At 37.4% G+C, this 20,771-nt stretch overlaps 1 protein-coding gene across 9 annotated transcripts in view; it reads right to left on the bottom strand.

Annotated features, from left to right (window-relative positions):
- LOC126868569 (transient receptor potential-gamma protein) overlaps positions 1 to 20,771 on the bottom strand; it is a 99,107-nt gene that overhangs the window by 21,035 nt on the left and 57,301 nt on the right. For all 9 annotated transcript variants that reach the window (XM_050624167.1, XM_050624169.1, XM_050624166.1 and 6 more), the window contains one exon: positions 4,630 to 4,889. In XM_050624167.1, the coding sequence (XP_050480124.1) occupies positions 4,630 to 4,773 (144 nt within the window). In that variant the 5' untranslated portion in view covers positions 4,774 to 4,889. The remainder of the gene's footprint in view (positions 1 to 4,629; positions 4,890 to 20,771) is intronic.

Below are 20,771 nucleotides of genomic sequence, written 5' to 3'. Positions count from 1 at the left end.
CAATTTAAAAAAAAAAGCTGTAATTGGCATTAACAAAATCGTTATTAATCATAAAAATGTGTGCAAATGTAAAGTTCTAACTTAGTTAAGTCTGAAACTAATGGGGTAATAGTTTTATGAACAAATAAAAGTTCGGCCACGTGTAAATCTGACGTTATAAAACAATTTAATATTTTTCTCAAATTTAAGAAATTTTCTAACCATAGAGAAATACGATTCGCTTGAAAATGACCGAAAGGGAACAGTAGCGTCGATCGAGGGATATACAGGAGCGTGGATGAGTATGGAAAGGCTGATCGAAGATTCAGCTGAAATTGGGACGATCGTAGGAAGAACAAGGGGAGTAATTAACGACTCGGATAGCCGTTCATTGTTCGATCGTGAAAACCTCTCGTTAGGAGGCAAGTTCTCTTTATGCCTGTCATTAGATTGCAGACGAGGAAAGAATACCAGATACAACACGTAAAGATCAAACATGAGCGGAAACAATGCCTTCTTCCTACACCGGCCTATTCAAAGGAAGAGTTAACTTCTATGCTTGTATACTTTCTTGCAAACCGGGTATTCTCGGAGCTTTTCTTAATGAAATCCTAATATATAAGATAAGATAGTATAAGACATATGTAAGATAGAGCCTATTATCGTTTCTTCAATTATACTGCTCAGAACAAGAGGTACTGTGTGACTGCAAACGGTATGTTTGTGGGTAAATTCAATCGACAGAACTTCTACTCTTCTACAAAATCCTTTGATCGGCGTGATATTAATTAAATACATGAGTAGCTTTTTATCTTGCGTTTTGAATTCCTAAGGTAATGCCAAGAGTGTGGGAACTGGTGAAATTTAATTTAATCTAACAGCATCGACGATATTAGGTTCAATAAATGAAAGAGTTGGAATAAAAAATGAAAGGTATAATTGAAAATTATTATACCATTCTCTGTACTTAGCATAACAAGCTTTTTATTTCATTGGAATCGCTTAACCTAATTAATAATAATTAGATACTAATGAGAAATTTCATAGGGATAACTGAATATTTCGGTCGAGATCGTAACAATTTTTCAAGGAGAGAATTAAAAAGTTAGCAGAAAGTTGGAATATAGTTGCAGAAAACAAGACGCTACTTATGGGATAACCTAATATTTTCTTCCACAGGTTTCTCATTACGCTTGACAAAGTATTGTATTTCTCATTAGAGATTGACCGAGTAAAAAAGTTATGTCTCTGGCGAGCATGACTAGGCACATAGACAGCATTTCACCGACACATCAGTCTTTTCGCTATTCTATGAACCCAACACAGAATTTTTAACTAAGCCACTTTTCTTCGCGCCTTCTCATTGACTTAACCCTGCTGCGGTCCTCGAGTTTTCATATCTCAATCTCACTCTGATTTTTTAGCGTTTTGGAACATTTGTACCCAGAAAATCAAAAGGAGAAGCGTCTCTCGCGTTTCTCTCAAGCTTAAGAAATTTCATGACGACAGAGAAATACGACTATATCGTACATGACCCAAGTGATGCTGTAGGACTAATCGATCGTAACCATAAAGTACATTACAATGAACCGATCTACGATTGAAGACATCTTACAAATCCTCCAATCTCCCACTTTTGGATCCTAATGAAGTCTCCTTCCAGAGACTTCCCTATTACTCGAAAATACAACTCTTTGACGTCCTTATAAACAATCGTTAGCCGAGCTCCTACCAACGGTTTCTTTATTTTTTATTTATTTATCAACTGACCAATACGACATCGACTGTTTGTTAAGGAGCCAAGGCAACAGGCAGGAAGTTTATCAATGACGTTAAACGTAGAACTCTGATATTTGCGGACGATCCGCAAACACATGTACGATGGAGGCGGAAATGAAATAGTGTGGGGGGTAACGCGAGACGAGATCCTTCGGTTAATGCCGGCATCTCCAACAATTAAGCAACCCTCCATTTCTAATCATACAGCTATCCACGTCCTTTCGCACCAAGGACACCGCGTATACGTGCGATGTGCGTATATATGTACATATATCTGGTCCCGATGGAAAAGGGTCGAGTGGTAGGGGCCGATAGAGAGATGGTTGTTAGGAGGAGGGTTGATGGACAATGTTTGCCGAGGGTGTGGCGGCTCGACAATTAGGGTGCGCCCCGGCAAACACTCGTTCGCTGTCAGTGTCGGCCCTTGGCACAGTATGTCATCTTCTTGAAGCCGAGAGGGGTAATCGCGAGCTCACGCGTATTCCGCCGAGTACCTCCATCCCTCCGTTACCTGGTAGCCTCATTATTTTCCAACCTCCGCCCTTTTTCAGCCAACTTTTATCAAGAATTTTCTTCCGTAATTCTATTAAGATTGTAATTGCGGTTCTGACGAATAAAACATCTGAAGATCGAAATACATACATTCGTAAGAGTCTATATATTTGATTGCTCCGGTGTACTCGTCAGAAGATGCATTTATTACATCATCCTCATTTTTAGCATTACTTTTAATTTCAAAATTAAAGTTAAATGAGGCAAGAATGAATTTTATACGTTAAATACACATGCGCTGTATTTTTAAATAAATGAAGACCTTTATTCTTAGCGATCACTGACTAGGACATCGTAGTCGTTAGGAGCTTCTGCTGACCTGTATTCAAAGCAGCTCCATTCCCGCGTCGACCGGTCATGTTCAAGTATTCGTCGTATGATTTAGTTGCGGCTTCCCGGTAGTTTTTTTGCGAGAGGCAGGAGATTCTAATGCATTGCGTCCACGCCGTGAATCAAACGCTGTCCCGTGAAACAAAGGTGAATATGATAGATCGTTGGTGTGCGGAATAGCACGAAGATGAGATGAAAGTGTGGAAGATTGGTTTCGATCGGGTAAAACCACGGGATTTTGGTGGAGCAGCTTGACGAGCAGAGATTCATCGAAGACGTTTACGAACCAATAAAAGATAGAAACCAATTTCGAGGTCTCGTTTGCTATCGATGGAAGAATTAGAAATAGAACGTACGTGTCCTAATGCTTTTGAACGGCGATTTCGTTTGAAAGGCTGAACTATCTAACTGTTATTAGAAAAGGCGTATTGGAACTACCAGACTGGAATTGTTAGGAGGATGTTTGATTTCACGAAATACGAGTTGTCCAGTACATTTACCATACCGCTTGCCGCCATGAAATCAACTCGATAGAGATTTTACGGCGCAATAAAAACAAAAGCTTCACGGACCACTCGTAAAAGCGCGCGTATAAGCGTACGCGTTATCTTCAGCTGCTTGTAGCGTCGATAAAATAATTTTTTGCTGCTTGCTCATCTTCCTCTCTGATCTCCGATCTACAGTGTTGGAATGGGTGATTTGAGTGGTACAGAGGCCACAGACGAAATAGAATGGAGGAACGCATTAAGAATGAAAGTTTTGGCGCCGATCTCTTTCTGTTCTGTTCTTACAGCGTAATTACATCTGTCGACCGGTCGAATCCGATTATCTACGATCATCGAAATAGCGTAGGAGTTTCTTTCGAGGAACTAGTCAGAACGTTCCGGTGACAGCTTGATTCGTTCGCAGGGATTCGGAACATAATCGTCTCTCTCGAGAGGACTTTCGAGAAGGCAATAAAAAGGTAGACTACGACGGGAAGAGAACTTCTGATTCGTAATAGCGACTTCCGCAAATTGGGTCGACGTCGTAACGCAGTTATCGTCCGACTGCTTCCTTTTATTCGCCTGTTCACCTCCTTTCCTCTGTCAAACGCTCGTTCTACTTTGAACGTTTCGCAACTCCATTAACCCCCATACTGACAGCCAAAATATTCAGCCTTGTTTGGGTGTAGTCTTTCTGTAGACTAGACAGATCGATGGTATCATTTTCATAGTTCCTCGAAACTGACAGTTTCCTATCTGTGTGACGCAACCAAGTGTTATTTTATAGAATTTGTACGAAAAATTACTTGAAACTATAATATAATCCTATGTATGTTAATATGAATTATGTTCGCTCTTCTCGAAGGCTCGAAAATTCTTCGATTTTCTGTATGGTGATATGTTTTTAGGGAAGTTACCAAAGGGAAGGGAACCTACCAAATTGAAATATTAGAATAGTATTAACGTAGTTATAAACTAAAGGTATAAATATGTTTAGGCTTCAGTATTTAAAACATTATTCAATGTTTAATAGAGAAAGGGGGTGCATAAAAGCTCTGCGACATCTTTGCACGAACGTAAAAAATTTGTCCAAGATCGATGATAGGCCGTGGTTCCTTCAATAACGTAGATTTTTATTAATATTAATTCAATACGAATAGGTCATCGACATGGTCACCTAGTTTATATGTAACTAATTAAAAAATTGATTGTCTCTACTAATCTACCATGACCGTAAATAATTTCCAATTAACTTTGATCGATTTCTAATTAGTTTACATACTCGTGAATAATTGTATCGCGAATTATAAACGTTTGAAATTTACTTTGACAAACCATACATCAATTTCATTATGTCGGTTTAATTAAAAAAATTGCTAAAGGAGAAATAGTGATGGAGACTTGGTTACCATCACGAGCGTTAATTTATTCGTTGGTTGAACAAAATACTTTGTTACTGTTCGTGATAAACAGTAGCTTCTTGTGTAACGTTAGAAATACCTACCTTGACCTTTTCATCGACCTTTCTTGCAGGTTGCGGCGGCAGCGGCGGTGCCTCGGGGTCGAAGCTCACGCGCTGCCCGATGCCCCGTAGGAAACCGCTCCTCGCGCCCGAGTTCCAACCCCCCCTGATCGTGTTAATATCCATCCTCAAAGGTAGATCTGCGCAATCATCGTCAGGAGCACCGATTTCTTCGCCGAGACCACTTTCACCAGGGGATCTCGCGCCCCTGGCGCCATGCTCCTCATCTTCGTACGCGCTTTCTGAAACAGACAAATCGACTCATTCGTTTCTCTGTAATTTGGAATATCTAATTCGTTTAAATTCGTCTCTCAAATTTCACCAAAATTCGTTTTTACATTTTGCAAAGGAAAGTAACGTCAAATATCCTTGCTTTAACTTTGAAGTCTATGAAAATAGAAATTTATCAGTGGCAGATTGCCTGTTCTCCCTTTATCTCTATCGTTCCAAAGGCTCATGGATAACAATAATAAATTCTCCACCCTCCATCCCTAACACTTTAATGTACATATTTTTTCCGTTGAGAAGAACAATAATATCAATATTGTATTCGTATCTGTTGAGAATTGTGGATCTTAATCGGCTAAATAAAAGTAAAGAAACACTAAAATTACACTTAGAATTTATATTAAAATAGTTTCAGATTTATTTAATAAATGATTTGCAGGATCTTCGTCGATATACATTTGCACGCGTCTCAGCATTCTCTTTGTCTCGCCATCTTCTATACCACACTGCTAACGGAACAGTTGCATTCATCTGTTTTTCGAGACGCTGTGTATACACGTATTTCCATACACTCATACTCACATACGTGTGTCACTACTACACAGCTAATCTAGTCTAGTACACAAAATTATACATATCTCAATAGTATCATTCCTATTAAAAATCACTATCGCAACTATCTCAACTATTTCATGTAGAAAACATATAAAATGTACACAGTATGCAAAAATATACAAAACAAATTCAAAATAAAGTACTCGTTATGGTATGTATTTAGTAGATGGTACAGGCTCCTATTTATTTGGATTTCCTTTCTTCAGTCGAAGTGCTCCTTGTGGGATATGATAATTAAAACAAGCTTCTGTTTAGTATTTATTAAATGAAACACGTCTTTAGTTATGTTTGCAAAAATACGAATTTCTACGTATGAATAAAACATCACCAGTGTTCGGATTACTGTTATATCCAATAATTGGAAACATTCGATCCCAGAATGTATTTACGTATTCGACATTAAGCAGAATAGTACGTGGAACCTTTCTACTAATTTTACTATGTCAGACATAATCGCTATATCGGTGGGAATACAAATAAAGCGTGCGCGGAAGAATGGCGGAGATCCAACAGGCCTGAAAATCCGCCTTTTGTTAAAATTCAATTTTTCAAGTGCAACATTCCCCAAAAATGTCGTTTCCTTTGAAATGACAATCCTTCGAAACTTCAGAATCCGCAACATTACTTTAAATAATTGCGCAATCGAGAGCTACGTTCTCGAGACAAAATCCTGAAATTCAAAATGAAACTGATTGTTCCATGTAGTCGTTATAGGACTTCAAACAATAGATTTGAATTATAGTTTTACGCATGTCGAAATATTTTTTAATTGCATTGTGAGCATCTTTTAATCCTTATAAATCCTATATCCTATTAAACAGCGCAAAGTTTATAACTATTTAAGCTTCGACAAAGATTCCACAAAAATATTTAAAGGTGACAGATGTAGGATTTTTTTTTATAGGAAACTTCATTTTTTATTACTAAAGAGAGTATATAAACTTAAGCCGTCACTTACTGCCACTTTTAACTCTACACTGATTTTGAAAAATGGTCGCATGAAGTATTCTAGTGTTCCGAACGTATTCGTTGCAGCCACTTGACAGGCATTCCCGATATGGGAAAAACGAGAATTCGGATAGCCAACTACGTGCAGGAAAATTAAACTACTAAAAGTATCTATATGATCACCGATGATTAAATGGACGAAAAACGTTGTGGAAAATGTATGTTTAAAATTTTTTTAATGCAATTGGATCGATCGGCATAATAAGAGTCATGTAAATGTTTAAATAGCTATAAAAATTTACGCAATGGAATTTTTGTCCTAGAAAAAATGAAGGTAAAATTCTACTGCCGGCATTAACATATATTCGGACACTCTTTAAAAACAGAATAACTTTTTAAAAATTGGACCAAACTGTTCGTTTTTTTTTTTTTTTTTTTTTTTTGGAAGTTAGAAGGATTAGCTTACTAGATGACATGCAAAAATGTTTTGGAAAAATTGCAATTGGTCGGAATCGCGAAGAAAAAAAGGTCAGTTTTTGTAACTTTTTAATCCAGGTCTTAATCGAAATTTAAATTAAACAATACGGTTTGAAGATTTATGACTGTTATGTACATGTTGAAAATTTTATCGAAATCGCTTAGTATTATTGTAATCATAAATAATTTATGATTTTTAGGAAATCGTATCGGATAGTCGCATGCGTCGTTTAAAGAACACAACGATTCCATCAGTCAACCTCCCAAGCTCTTCAATTAATACAAAGCCTAGTATATAAGCATATCAACAGCTATACAAACCTTTGAACGAAGGAAAATAGAATATTTGTCAAAGAAAATTTTTTCAATTAAAAAGATTTTAAAACTTAAAAGTTACTGAGTATTTGGAATGCAAATAAATCAACTGACTGGAATAAATGAACAGAAAAGCCAAAGGACCTACTTTCAGTAGTTTGTCATTTTATCACCAGAGAATTAAAATCTAACTCACGCTAAGTTCAATAAGTTATCCAAATGTTCTCGTTTTATAAACCTTATTCATTATCTAAGTTGTCAGCCTTGGAGCATTAGTCTTTTACTGAACGAAACATTTGTAACAAGCATTCCAAATTTTTCATATTTCTATATATCTATTTGTACAATACACATTTAAAGTTTAATACATAAATTAAAATTTAGTTTTCCCTGTAAGAGAGAAATTAGTTACATCAGATTATGTGCTTCACGAAACCAATCAAATTTGATCCGATGTATTTATTTCTATCATCGAAAGAAAGCGAGATATTCAGGTGACTTGTTTCAAATGCTTCATCCTATATATCGTCCAATATTATAATTGCTATAGCAATTACATTTCTATAATTTTTAATTATATCGTAGATATATGTTTTAGTAGTAATGTTTTCAGCCTAATCACAACGATGACATTCAAATTCTACCTCTTCGTCCTTTTTTCTATAGAACAACATTTGTTACTATAAATAAAACTACATGCTGCTACAGAGAAATATAATCGAATTTTATGCTGAAAAATACAGTTTTATATCAAATAGTCGATATACAAATTTCCATCATTTCAGCGATAAAAACTATTTCTCTCCGTAAAATAACAATACCTTCTTGGAATAAAGTAAAAATCTATACGTTTTGAAAAGTTTGTTACTGTGCATACAATAAATTTGTGTTTAAAAATATCGATGAAACGCTGTTCTTAATTTTGAGCACGAAATACCGCTCTTCAGACAATTGCGTGGAGGCGAGCAAAGCGACGAACCAACCGACGCAACGGAACTAGATACGCCCTGTTGGTAATCCGAACGGATGATGGATCGCGAAATACACTCACCCTTATTGGTTATACGCAAACATACACGCGTACTAGCTGCGCGTCGACAGCATTGCGACGTAATTTTCTGGATTTTCGTGCTCTCTGCTGAGAGACATCGATTACGACGCAATAATGCTATCCTGAACGGTGTGTGACGTTTTCATGAATGAAAAATGCCGATTCGCTCGATGAATCGACGTTGCTCGACTGCGACGTGTAGCGTTTCTTCTCAATGGAACGATGTTTTACGAAAATAACGTCGGCTGTTCAAACATGGAACAGAATCCATTGTGGAGAAACAATCGAGGATCGTCACATGGTGTTTCGGTTGCGTTTAACAAACGCATTGTTCGACAAAATAGCGCTATTTCGCTTTATGTCGGTGGTGTGTGGTAACGAAACGGCTTTCTTGCTTTCAATACCGCGTTATCGTTACCAAACGATTTTCTAATTCTTCCAGTCCATTTACGCGTGATTGCTCGACAGTATGTGCTCCTTGAGAAAGCGGAAGCTACCGTTTCCTTGCCTGTTTCCCACCGAACTTCCGTCCCATTTGTTTTTAAGATATCATTCGACTATCGTTATAAACGATATTTTCATCAAGCATGAAATTTGTACGAAAGAAATTAGATCGAAATGTGTGTGAAGAATTATATTAGGTTGTCCGAAAAGTTCCTTTCGTTTCATAAGGTGATAACGGATGAACAACAATTTCTGTTTTATATTAATTTATTGAATTAGGTATGATCCATTTCGTTCTATTTCTATTATTACGTTTGTGCATAGTTAAATAAACTAATATAAAACAAAAAACATTATGTGTTTATTATTTCCTTATAAAACGAAAGAAACTTTTCGGACAACCTAGTATAACGGAAGAAACCAAAATTTTTACTTTTATATCTAAACTATTTACATCTGTTACGTATGTCTGTGATATCCATTGAATGTAAATCAATTACGATGGAATATCGAACGTGGTTTGTCAAAGGATCGATTCATTTTAATCTTCAATTTTGTTTGAAGGATAACTAAAATCTTTGAACCGAGAAAGGATATACAGTCGAGAGTGATCGAAATAGTAATTCCTTTTGCGGCTATTAATCTCAAGGGTAAATATGTATCACATGAGAGCGGCGAGGTTTCATCGTGAGTTTATCGAGCGTCGCGCCATTGCGGCGGGGTTGCGCAACGAGATCGTTAGAAACCGATGATTTACATAAGGCACGATATGTGTGTTTGCGTATGTATGTGTGTACTGTATTTCATGCGAATGAATCTCAGGACGATGGCCGTGCGTGTATTGCGAAACAAATCGAAATCGAGAAGCAACGACCCCCAAAAATTGCCCATCCATTTCATATCTCGAGAGTTGCTCCGCTATATAATTCCAAATTTATCTTGACATATACTGTATCATTAATCTCAAAAGGGTTAGAATATCCTGTTATAAAGATTTATTATTATTTATGCGTAGCTTCTTTCGATTCGATTAAAAATATTTCTTTATTCAAGTAAAATAATCACAAAAATAAAAGATACCTGATAGGGTATTTTAACTAAATAAGTTAAAATAGTAGAAACTCGATTCGAATTGAAATAATAGTAAAAGATCTCTCGTTATTTAGTCGTGAAATTTTACGTCCATATGTTTATTTTACATAATTTAACATTTTTCATACGTTCGACGTAATTACGAAAATAATAGTGAAAAGTCTGACGAGCTACAAGGGCGGACTAAATATCTTCTCGCGTTGCGCGTCGTTACGAAATGTAAATATCATTTACATTCGTCGAAATCCTCCCTAATTCGCTAACGACCCAAACAGAAATAAAACACGTCGTTATTTTAAACTGAAGATTTACTTGATCGCTGGCTCATCCGTTCATGTTCGATCCTGTTCGATCGACTAGACCACCAGAGGAAAATTGTTTTTCCACCGACTGTTAGAGTCATTAGTTGAGAACGAATCCCTTCCTCGACGATAATTCCCACTGCTCCCATTTTTCACTGATTCAAGATCGCTGACCACAGTCGAGTGAATTTTATCACCGGCATTATGCATGGATAACTTACACCAGAGGTTCCTAATGATCATTGTGCTCCTCTGCCCGTAGCTTATTTTAATTGCTGGCTCAGGGAAACGTCGCATTCATACTGTGAATATTAATTTGCGAAAATAATTTCACCCAAATAGAAGAACATGAAACAAATATATCGTCGGTTTGTTAAAGAATAAATTCTTCAAAAAACCAATCTGACATAGGCAGTTTGAAGTAAATGATCATTGATAATTTAACGATAAAATTATCTTCCTTCTCTCGATATTTAAACGATAGCCTTGGGGTTTTCAGAGTTTCCGATAAAATGTATTATTTATGTATAATAGCGACTATACATAGACGAACGCTTATTCCTAAATTCAACTAATTGTATCATGAAAAGTTTTATTTCTATTTCTCCTTCTATAATATTAGTTTTTAACGTGAATTTCTTATAATTTGAGCCACCATGTACATAGAATATTTCCTCCAAATTTTCCTCCAAAAATTAGGTTGAGTTTGATACAAAAAGATTTCCCCTATTTACATTTAAAAGAACATGTTAAAGCAAATTTTTAATTACGACATTCTTCTTGGTAAATAGTATTTAATACTAGTATTTTAATAATAATATAAACGATATAATTTATTTTTATCAAAACAATGATACTCCCACCCTAGAAGATAGTTCACCGTTAAAATTAGGCTTTACAAACGTCTGAATGATAATGAGAAGTATGGAGGTCAGGTAGCTGTAATTTCGTAAATACCTGATGCCGAATATGAGTTTGCGTAGCTATCGAAAATGGAACATCTACAGCACAGCTAAACAGGTAAACAGCTCTTGGAAATCCAAGCCTATGAGATTGTATAGTCTCGGTTTTCCAGCGAAAAGAGAGACAGGCTATGCTTTCCAAACCTTTAATCGTCCAACACGTTTGTGTACTTCTCTCTGTGGAAAGACAGGCTGCTTAAATAGCTGAGAGAAGTTTCAGGTAGTTTTTTAATACCCCGAACAAAACGTACCTCGAGCAACAGTTCTCGTACCGTGCGGATCGAGCGAGCGGAAACTTCGAGGAAATAGCAACTTTTTAAATACATTTGGAAGCGTTCAACCCGTTGGAAAGAAGCCCGGAAGAACGTAGATCGGATTTATATGCAACGAGGACGCTGTTTGTAGAAGAGGAGATGCTTGGTCCATGATTACAGACAATGATGAACTTTCTGAATAAGATACTGTTTATTTTTATGGTTACTATTACTTTCAAATTGTCGTTCTTTTTGCTCAAGAAAAGAAAAAAAGGAAAAGAAAGAGGGAAGACGATATGATATAGCATTTAAAGAGTATGGTTAGGCAAAAGTTCACCGCAGCGTATCGCGTGCAATTAAAAATTTAATAAGTGGAATTAAACGTTTTACTACGATAATGTTACAACAGAATTCGCATGTGGTGAAATTTCAGCCGTAATATGCTGAGGATAAAGTCGTAAGAAGATAAATCCAAAATCAGCCGCAGGATAAAGCTTTAACAAAAATACCGAAGTCAAAATTGCGAAAAGTCACTAAACTACGTAATTATGGGGGGAAAAAGAGGAGGAAAGAAGAAAGATATCATTTAAAAGCGAGGTAACAGGGAGGCACATGATTCAGAGGGTGGTTATCTCGCGCGCGGTTCCCTCGACGTTGGAACTTCGAACTCGTACGGGTCGTTGAGCTTACCGTGAATCGCGTGTTTCCACTGAGACCTAGATCGATAAACCTGTGTGTACGAACATGCACAGGACCGTAATGGATAGGTGACTTTCGTGAACACGTTGAATGAGAGACGACGTGTGTATGTCGGATTAAAAATAATTGGACTTCGTCGCGTTAATAAGAATAAGACGAATTTTCGGCGGACAAATTGGTACATCATTTTTGAGAACGATGATCGATAAGTTCTTCTCGAGATTTCCACATTACGCGAAATGTATGCATACGTGTTCGCGTGTGTGTGCAGGTATTTTTCATAGCTACCCCTCGAGGTTGTAGTACTATTATCCTGTATGTTTCATATACGAGAATTTTGTGGCAGTAAATTCTCCGCACACGAAATGAGCCACGAAGACGCGATATTACGTATGGGGTCGTTTTTTACTCGGTTCGCAACATTTCGCGGTCAGAGCACCCTCGGTGCCTCTAGAAAGTCTTCCGGTCACTAATTTTTCCTGTGACTCGGCGAGCCATCGCCGGCAACAATTTAAACAAGTTAATCCCATACTTTTTTGACATCTTAATTAGTAAATAGTACCTGTTCATTCATAGTCACATAGGCGCTCTTAAATGTAAACGAACCACAGAAAGACGACGTACACGGTTTTTTCTAATTTCAACCGACCTCTAGTTCAAACTATTTTACGATATTACACTATTGAAGTAACTACTTCAAGAAAAACTCTACATCTTTATTTATGTATATCCGTGACCTGGAGACTGCTATTACGCAGAGATATTCTAAATAAGGAGCGATGCATATTATTGTATCCTTGAGTAAACATTATGTTTTGGGTTGCAAGGTCTGGGAACGAAAGAACTGATAAACAGATTTCTATTTATGTTCCCTATAGTCTCTAGGCAAAGTTATAAGCTTAACTTTTTTGGTAATGTCCTTTTGCTATAAGTAAGAGTAAGGATGTGAATTAGCATAAACTTATACATTATACTTATACGTTTAATTATTTCAATATACTTTTCTATTACAAATTCATCCACTCGTTCTTCAATCAATCAACCTCAACCTCGACAATGACTATTACTGTTAATATTTTTTAAATAATAAATTCAAATACATGTAGCTAGAATTACATGTTTACAGAAATACATGTAGCTTAAATTAAAAAATAATCTTTTCCAGTAATATGAAATTAGTCGCCAGGGTATTGAGTTTTGAAATTGTTCTCCTACAGAAGATAGAGGAAGTATCATATTCTTCCCCTGTGTGTCTTCAAGTTTAACAAGTTTCGTTACTGAAACATTTACTGATTGGAACATCTCAACACGAATTTGAGAAAATTGTGTGTGATACGATATTAAAGCGTGAACGTGTAGTACGAGCATCGAGAATGCATGGTTAATTGATTAATGGCAACGCGTCGTCGAAGTTGCGAAATCTGCCACTTAATCGACGATCAGAAGTAGGACGGAACTGCAGATTGGCGTATGCAGTAACTGAGCCTACGTGTTTTGCACCTGTTGCACATCCTGTACTTGGGCAAGGTACCGTTTCACGGAAACTGTGCTCGCGTGTACGTTGACGTTGCTTCTGGGAAACGTCACAGGGTTGAAAAGTCTTTATCTCGTATCAAGCACGAGTGTTCAACCGACCGTCTCGAGTCTTCCTCTTTATCAGAAAATCTACTTTTGTACAACACCACTGGTTTCCAGTTAAATCTTTTATCGCTATCAACCTACGTATGAATCGCTCAGAAGCCACATTGATGGTTTTAACAACACCAGGAATCGAGAAACGAATGGAGAAACGTAACGATTAAAAACATAATTTTTTAAAATTTACTTTGAGATCTGTCATTGTTTACGCTCTCTTTTTACAATTATTAAGTTTATACGTTACTAATGGAACATTGTAAATTCATGGGACTCTATAATATGTCAACATAGAACTATCTACCAGTGAATGTTACAGATCCACTTTGTGTCTAATATTATTTTCGCTTTTACACTTGAGAAAATAAAAGAAGTTGCAACAAACTGTTTGTGTATTCTACGCGCAACAAATATTTGGCCTCCCTGGAATCTACGATTCGCTGCGTGCAACTTTGTATATTCAGAAAATTTATTAAATAGAAAATATAGTGCTATTTTTGTTTCACATTTTGATTTTAAGATAAAATCATAAAAATAAAACATTACTTGGTCAACTTATTATCAAATGTATGTTATCACATTCTAGCGTTGAAGGGATTAAGCGAATCTCTGGAATTTTACCTAGAATCTTAGGAAATTTTCGATCTGATCGATACAAAGGAATCTTCTTTTTAGAAAAACGAAAACTCAATAATGATTTCACTTTATTAATAATTTTCTCACTACCAAGAAACCGCACTTCCTCGTTGGTTTCTTACATTAGGTTGTCCGAAAAGTGTCTTTCTTTCACGGACACGTCTTTTACAACGATGCATCTTTATACAAACATGAAACCTAATCTGTCGAACGTTGTGATCTTTATCTTGATAGAAGAAAATGGATCATACGTAATTCGATAATAAATTCGTAATAAAAAAAACGAAAAATGCTGTGCATCCATTATTTGCTTATAAAACGAAAGAAACTTTTCGGACGACCTAATATTATAATACGATAGATCGTAATGGGTGAAAATTGAGAGACTCAGCCGTCTGCGATATTAGTCTTAGAATTCGACGAATTATGCGATAATTCTTGGTAGATGCGCTCGCACGCGAGTTCGTAAACGATAAAATTGGCGTTACAAGAGTCTTTTGCTAGCCGCTGAACGATCGAGCATATCCATTCGTGTGTGATTCCACGGGCGAATTCGTTTGTAATTAGCCGATCGTGTGCGTGTCTGGCTGCATAGAGAAAATGAAGCAGCGTGAGTGCACGCGAACGAATACTCTGCACGAAAGCGATGGAGTAATCGGGCGAACCGTAAGGGTGTTGCTAATTATGCCTCGCTAATAGCTGCCAATTTCGTGCATCGCGTTGCTTCGTGTCATAATCGCTAGTTACCGCTGCGAAGTGCACAAAATTGAACCGCGTTTGAATCTTTTTCGGTGTTACGCTTCGAAATTCACGCGCGCTAAATTGGAACGATTAAAATTGTTATCATATTATTAGTACAGAAATACGAGGAGAGAATTTTAGCTTCGTTATATATATATATACGATCTAGGAGTTACAAGTAACGATAGTATGTACATCGTATTAGAGGAAAGAAAATTGTAGAGCAAAGCAAAATGGTTCGGAGTTCTCACAGAAGAGAATAATGGAAATGCAGAAAGTTTAGGAGAGCGATGAGTTTGAAACTTTGAAGCGAAGTCAAAGAACAACTATGTGCTTAGTTGTATCTGCCTTACGTTCAGTAACATACGGAAGCATTTGAATATTTATTATACAATCTTTCTTTAGCTATGTGTGACACATACCTGTGTGCGAGATATACCGAAATTTCGACTATAATATTCTCTCTATATCGATATCGAAAATTTTGATAAAACTAACGTACTTAACTAGCTTGCTTGTCTTAGCATCCTCTCTCTCTCTCTCTCTCTTTCTCTCTCTCTCTCTCTCTCTCTCTCTCTCTCTCCATTTATCATTTCTATATCGATCTCACTGAGTTTACTGTGTCAAAGCGTCGGAAACAGGTTCTGAAAGTTCATAAACTCATCTTGGTTTCAAACAATGCTGAAGCTCGGACGGGAAAAAATAATTCGGAATTTCTTTCTTTGGATCTTCTGCAGTCTCTGATCTTTAAGCAGTCGTAAACATCTGGTGTATCCAGCGGATCGCTCGCATCACGGAACCGACAACAGAATAATGGTTTTACCCCCAAAGGCAGTCTACGGAACGACGAGTTGTGTAGTTAACATCGACTGTTCCGTTTTACGGTCCCCTTGAAGCGAAATCCGACGTTCGCGCCGTAAACCAAAGTTATTCGCGTAAATCAGCATCCGTCAGTTAAGCGAGACACGTTTCCACAGTCAAAGTCATCGCATGAGCCATCGTAATGAGGCAGTGCAGCGATTCAAAGAACGTCGGAATATAAATGAAGCTGCGAGATTTATCGAGCTATCGTTTTTGTGTTTACCAAAAGACTTCCGACGGTATGTTTCAGTGGAATGTCGGCCGAAGAAAAAGCTGAAAGATGAGGAACTTGGTAAAAGAAGCGTCTACGAGGTACAGTTATTACTTTGCTAAAGGAAATTACGTGAGAAGGGGCGTAAACCGAGTGCACGGTCTTCTCGAGTCGAGCTAACTATAGTTACGACGTTTATACAACTTCTTTCGAAACGTCATTCCGACTGAATAAAATACGCTTAATAAATTCTCCTGAGTTATGTTCCAACTTTTCTTTCTTCCTTTAAATCTGGTTAATCGGTAAATCGTCGCAAGAATTAACACAGAATTTCAGTATTACACAGACTGGACAATTTACTATTTATCAACAAAACTTTGTCAATTTGTCAGCTATTCCTAAAAGATTTAAATCTATATCAAAGCCCTACAGATTTTCAATTATGTCATCTCCAGTTTAATCAAATATGCAAATAAAAGACCATAGATTCAGAAAGATATATTCATCGTATTTTTCACCTATAGCTTTCATAATCTTATAATTTGCAATTAGTTTAGTAATTCTCAGATAACGATTTATAGTTTTGGACGTTAAAGTGTCAGAGTGGCGGGTTAAAAACAAGTTGATCGATGAATAGTTGGTTTGTGTATGAAACTACGTTCTACCCATTGAATTATACAGGCAATCGATGGTTTCGCGCTGTTAATTCCATAGAATTTCCAGAATTGAGATTAGTTCGTGATAACGAGCATCGATAAAATAAACGCAATGCATTTGGACAGAACCGACGTTAGCTCGTAGCCAAAGAAATAGACGCGACGCTTTATTATCACTGTGATAAAGGAGAATATTTAATTCCCGTGAAATCTGCATGGAAATGAAATTCCCGGAAAACGGAAGACTGCACGCGCGTTCAAATGTCCGGAATTTTTTTGTCGTTCCGTGGGAAAATAAAATGGTCGCGCGTCATGCAAAAAATCATTAATGCGAATTATCCTCTGGCTCTCGACGATTTTTGCGAAGCGCTCGCGTGTACCAAGGTGCACGCACGCGTACGTGCGCTGTGTTATTTGAATACGAATTGCTGTTGACGGATTACGGTCCGCGAACGTCAACTGGACGCTCTTCTCCGACGTGTATAAGCCGATGATATATCGTAATGAAATCCTGATCCTGCGGAGACGCTCGAAATTATACATAAATAATACGCGGAAAATCCTCGGTCTACGTTGGACGATTCGGAAATCCAGGCTTTTCGCGGCCTTTTCGTTTCATTCTTTTTCCGGCTTAACTCCTACATTGGCAATCAAAATATTCACGCTCGTCTGGTAACCGAAATACCTAGACGCTTTTGATGTCCTTTTTTCATAGATTACACGTAGAACGATTGTTCCAATTTTATCATTTTTTTTTCTTTTACAGACACGTCTTTTACAACGATGCATCTGTATACAAACGTGAAATCTAATCTGTCAAACGTTTTGATCTTTATCTTGATAGAAGAAAATGGATCATACGTAATTCGATAAAATAATATGAAACGAAAAATGTTGTGCATCCATTATTTCCTTATAAAGCGAAAGAAACTTTACGGACGACCTAATAGATAGTAATAGCGTTGTTATACAGAATTATAAGGGAAATTTTAGTACTCTTCGTATCAATTTCTTTGCTCTTTTGATTGTTTTTTATCTCGTAGGTACACTTGTTGGAAAGGTGCAAAAGTGAAAAGTTTTAAGTACCTTGGTCTCTAATTATCTAGTAATTATTGACCCCACAAATCATCAAAAAAATGCTCGTTCGAGCGAAGATGCTCCTTTAAAAAACGAAAATGATCGGTTTTTTGAAACGTGACACGTTGAAGAATCCGTATTGAATCTCTATGAAGTCTTTTTCAATAAAAGGAAATTTTTTGGAACTCCAACAGTAAGTAAATCGTTTGATTTCAAAATTTCCTAGCAGCACGATATAATATAATCGTGACTTACGTGTGACAAATATTATACAGTTTTCCGCATGGAGATGGCACGAACACGATATATATTTCATCGTTTCTCCCATTGTCACGAGCGTGGGATCGCCAAATTTGAGGCGCGCGTTCGCGCTCGTCACTAGTCAATAAATGTCCGCCCAGAATTGAAATTCTGCCAGCTTCGAACCTTTGGGACGATGTACTTTTCTTTTCTCTTTTTATTCACTGCTGCGCCCTCGTTTCGTCCGTTCGTCCCGAACGAGCTAAGCATATTAGCCAAAATCTCTTTTTTTTTCCTAAAATCCCTCGCGTGAATCCTTTTTACAGCTGGCATTACAGTCGAGAAATTTTATCGGTTTAACGAGCTCCAATTTATTTTCTATTTCCTTTGTCTCTCATCCGTAAGGAGTGCAGAGGAGAGAACGAAACTCGTGTAAATCCACAGATGTAATAAGAAACGTTGAGGAGGAAAAATGCGAAGCAGCAAAATGGCTCATTTGAGAGGCAAATGTAGAATCGATGGCTCGCGGATAAATCATATTTGGGAAGCGGCGCGTGTGTCGACGAACGAGTAAATTGATTTTACTTGACATAAAAACGGAGAAATGTCGATATCGTATGTTTCAAAAGCGACACAGTGCATTAGGCCGGTTCTCTGATAGCATAAAAATTATGGTTTTGATAATTGTCTATCGTCTAAAAAAATTTTTATTTTTCTTAAGTCTAAATTCTTAAGGAAAATTAATTGGAATGTTATTTACCTACATAAAAATTGTTTATGTATAAGTGGCGCGTATGATATGTTTTTTTTATTTAATATTTCACATTCACAATTTGTACAATTTGGACATTTGGTAGAATTTTTTAGCTGTTTGATTATCATGTGGGTGGCTACCCCCAGTGGGGTACCATCTTCGTGTTTGTTAGGTTATATCCTTTATGAGTATGATATGTTTAAATACTACACAGACATTTTAATGCACGCGTGTATCGCCAGAAAAGAAAGAGAACGAGACATTGAAAACCATCTTCTGGTGAGAGAGAAATTCTACAAGCATTTAGCTAAAGATACGCTAAGCGGATTAGCAGGAATAAAAGACACAGGAAACCTAATTGTACCGATAGGAAAGCTGTGAATAATCCAATCTTTTCCAAACGTTGAGTTGGCCAATCGTGCGATTAACTTATCGATATCAAATATACTTTTTACTTTCATGGATCAATTAACCGGAACAAATACTTTCGAGCTCGTTCACCGGTATTTATCTTGCGTATCGTGTTCGCTACAGTGCTGAAACGTATTCGATTTACATCGCAGCGCCGTTGCGACTTTGTGTATCCGCGGTATTGTAGAAAATCACCGTTTCGAAATTCCGCGCGTTGAAAAGCACGCGACCGTGAAAGTTCAGAAACTGTTCGTCAACCGGAATATCGTCGACCCATTGTGTGTCACCGCTAAAACGGCCAAGTTATCGCGGGAGAAGCTCCATTTCGCGGAACTTCCGGTACATGGAACGGCTTGTGATTCATGTGACTTTTATCTTAAACAATTTTTTTTCTCCGGCGGACCACGATGTTCCACCTAGTTTGCCCAAATGTAACTAGAACCTCGTCGAAAGATAAATCTCGCTTCTTTACAGCGTAGATTATTGCACAGCGCATCGATGGAAACTCGACGTGTCCGCGTATTGATACCACGCATTCATTTCTTCTCAGTTTCTTCGTTTCCCATTTTGTGTCCTCCGAAAAAATGTCCTTTCCCACGCAACAAGATATAACCACCGAATTTTGTCCTTTTCCTTCTTCATTTTTTTTTGCAACCTTTTAGCCGTAAATTGCATTTTAATCGGACGCCCGTTGTAGGATATCAAAGGGAACAGCGTAATTGCTTTGTGTTTTTACCGAGCACTGCTAGAACACACTATCGTCAGGTTTGAAAGTTAATTTAATTTCGTTACAGATTCAGCGTAGTTTTTGCTTCACTTTTTGCTGTTGGTTGGTCACCTACCTTGTTCCCATTGATGTCGAAAAATGGGTCACAGTTCGACGGAAACATGATGGGTACGTAATCGACGAAAAGCTGACCGATTATCCCCGTGTGAACGAATTTCAAATCATCGCCGCATGTCAAATATCGATGTCCCGCTAAACGTCAGGAGCACGAGCATCTAATTTTTAAAAGACCTCCGCGGAAGCTCCGATTGGCTTTCGTTTTAATTCTTTTTTACCCTCGTTTCTTTTCTTTTTTACAGCTGGTTGCGCTCCAATCAGGATACAATTTCTATTGGCTTGTACCGCAGATAAATTTCACTTAGTCTCTAATAATTCTCGCGAGACAGAGAACCACTACGCGTCTCTCTTTCTCTCCGTATCGGTTCATTGGTCCTTCGACCGCAAACCCATTACGCTACGTATCACGTTATTGTCACGGTGAATTTCGATTTACGGGAAGGAACAGCTTCGCGAGACAGTTCTTCGACTATTTCCTTCCACCGATTCTTCGCATCTTCCAATATCCAGTCTCATTGGCGAGAAAGAACGCGAACAAAAACGATCGCTTCGATAAAAAATCCCGAAGCTCTATATATTCGATTCGACAGCTTCATCCATCTGTTTGCTTTTTTAACCCGCTTAAGCGTCAGGGGAAATACAAGGTGTTCTCGTGTACGTATATTACGCGA

Source organism: Bombus huntii, chromosome 8 (assembly GCF_024542735.1).
Source record: "Bombus huntii isolate Logan2020A chromosome 8, iyBomHunt1.1, whole genome shotgun sequence".
In the NCBI taxonomy this organism is placed as follows: domain Eukaryota; kingdom Metazoa; phylum Arthropoda; class Insecta; order Hymenoptera; family Apidae; genus Bombus; species Bombus huntii.
Note: the sequence above shows the minus strand (reverse complement) of the source record. Positions and strands in the feature narration are given on the sequence as shown.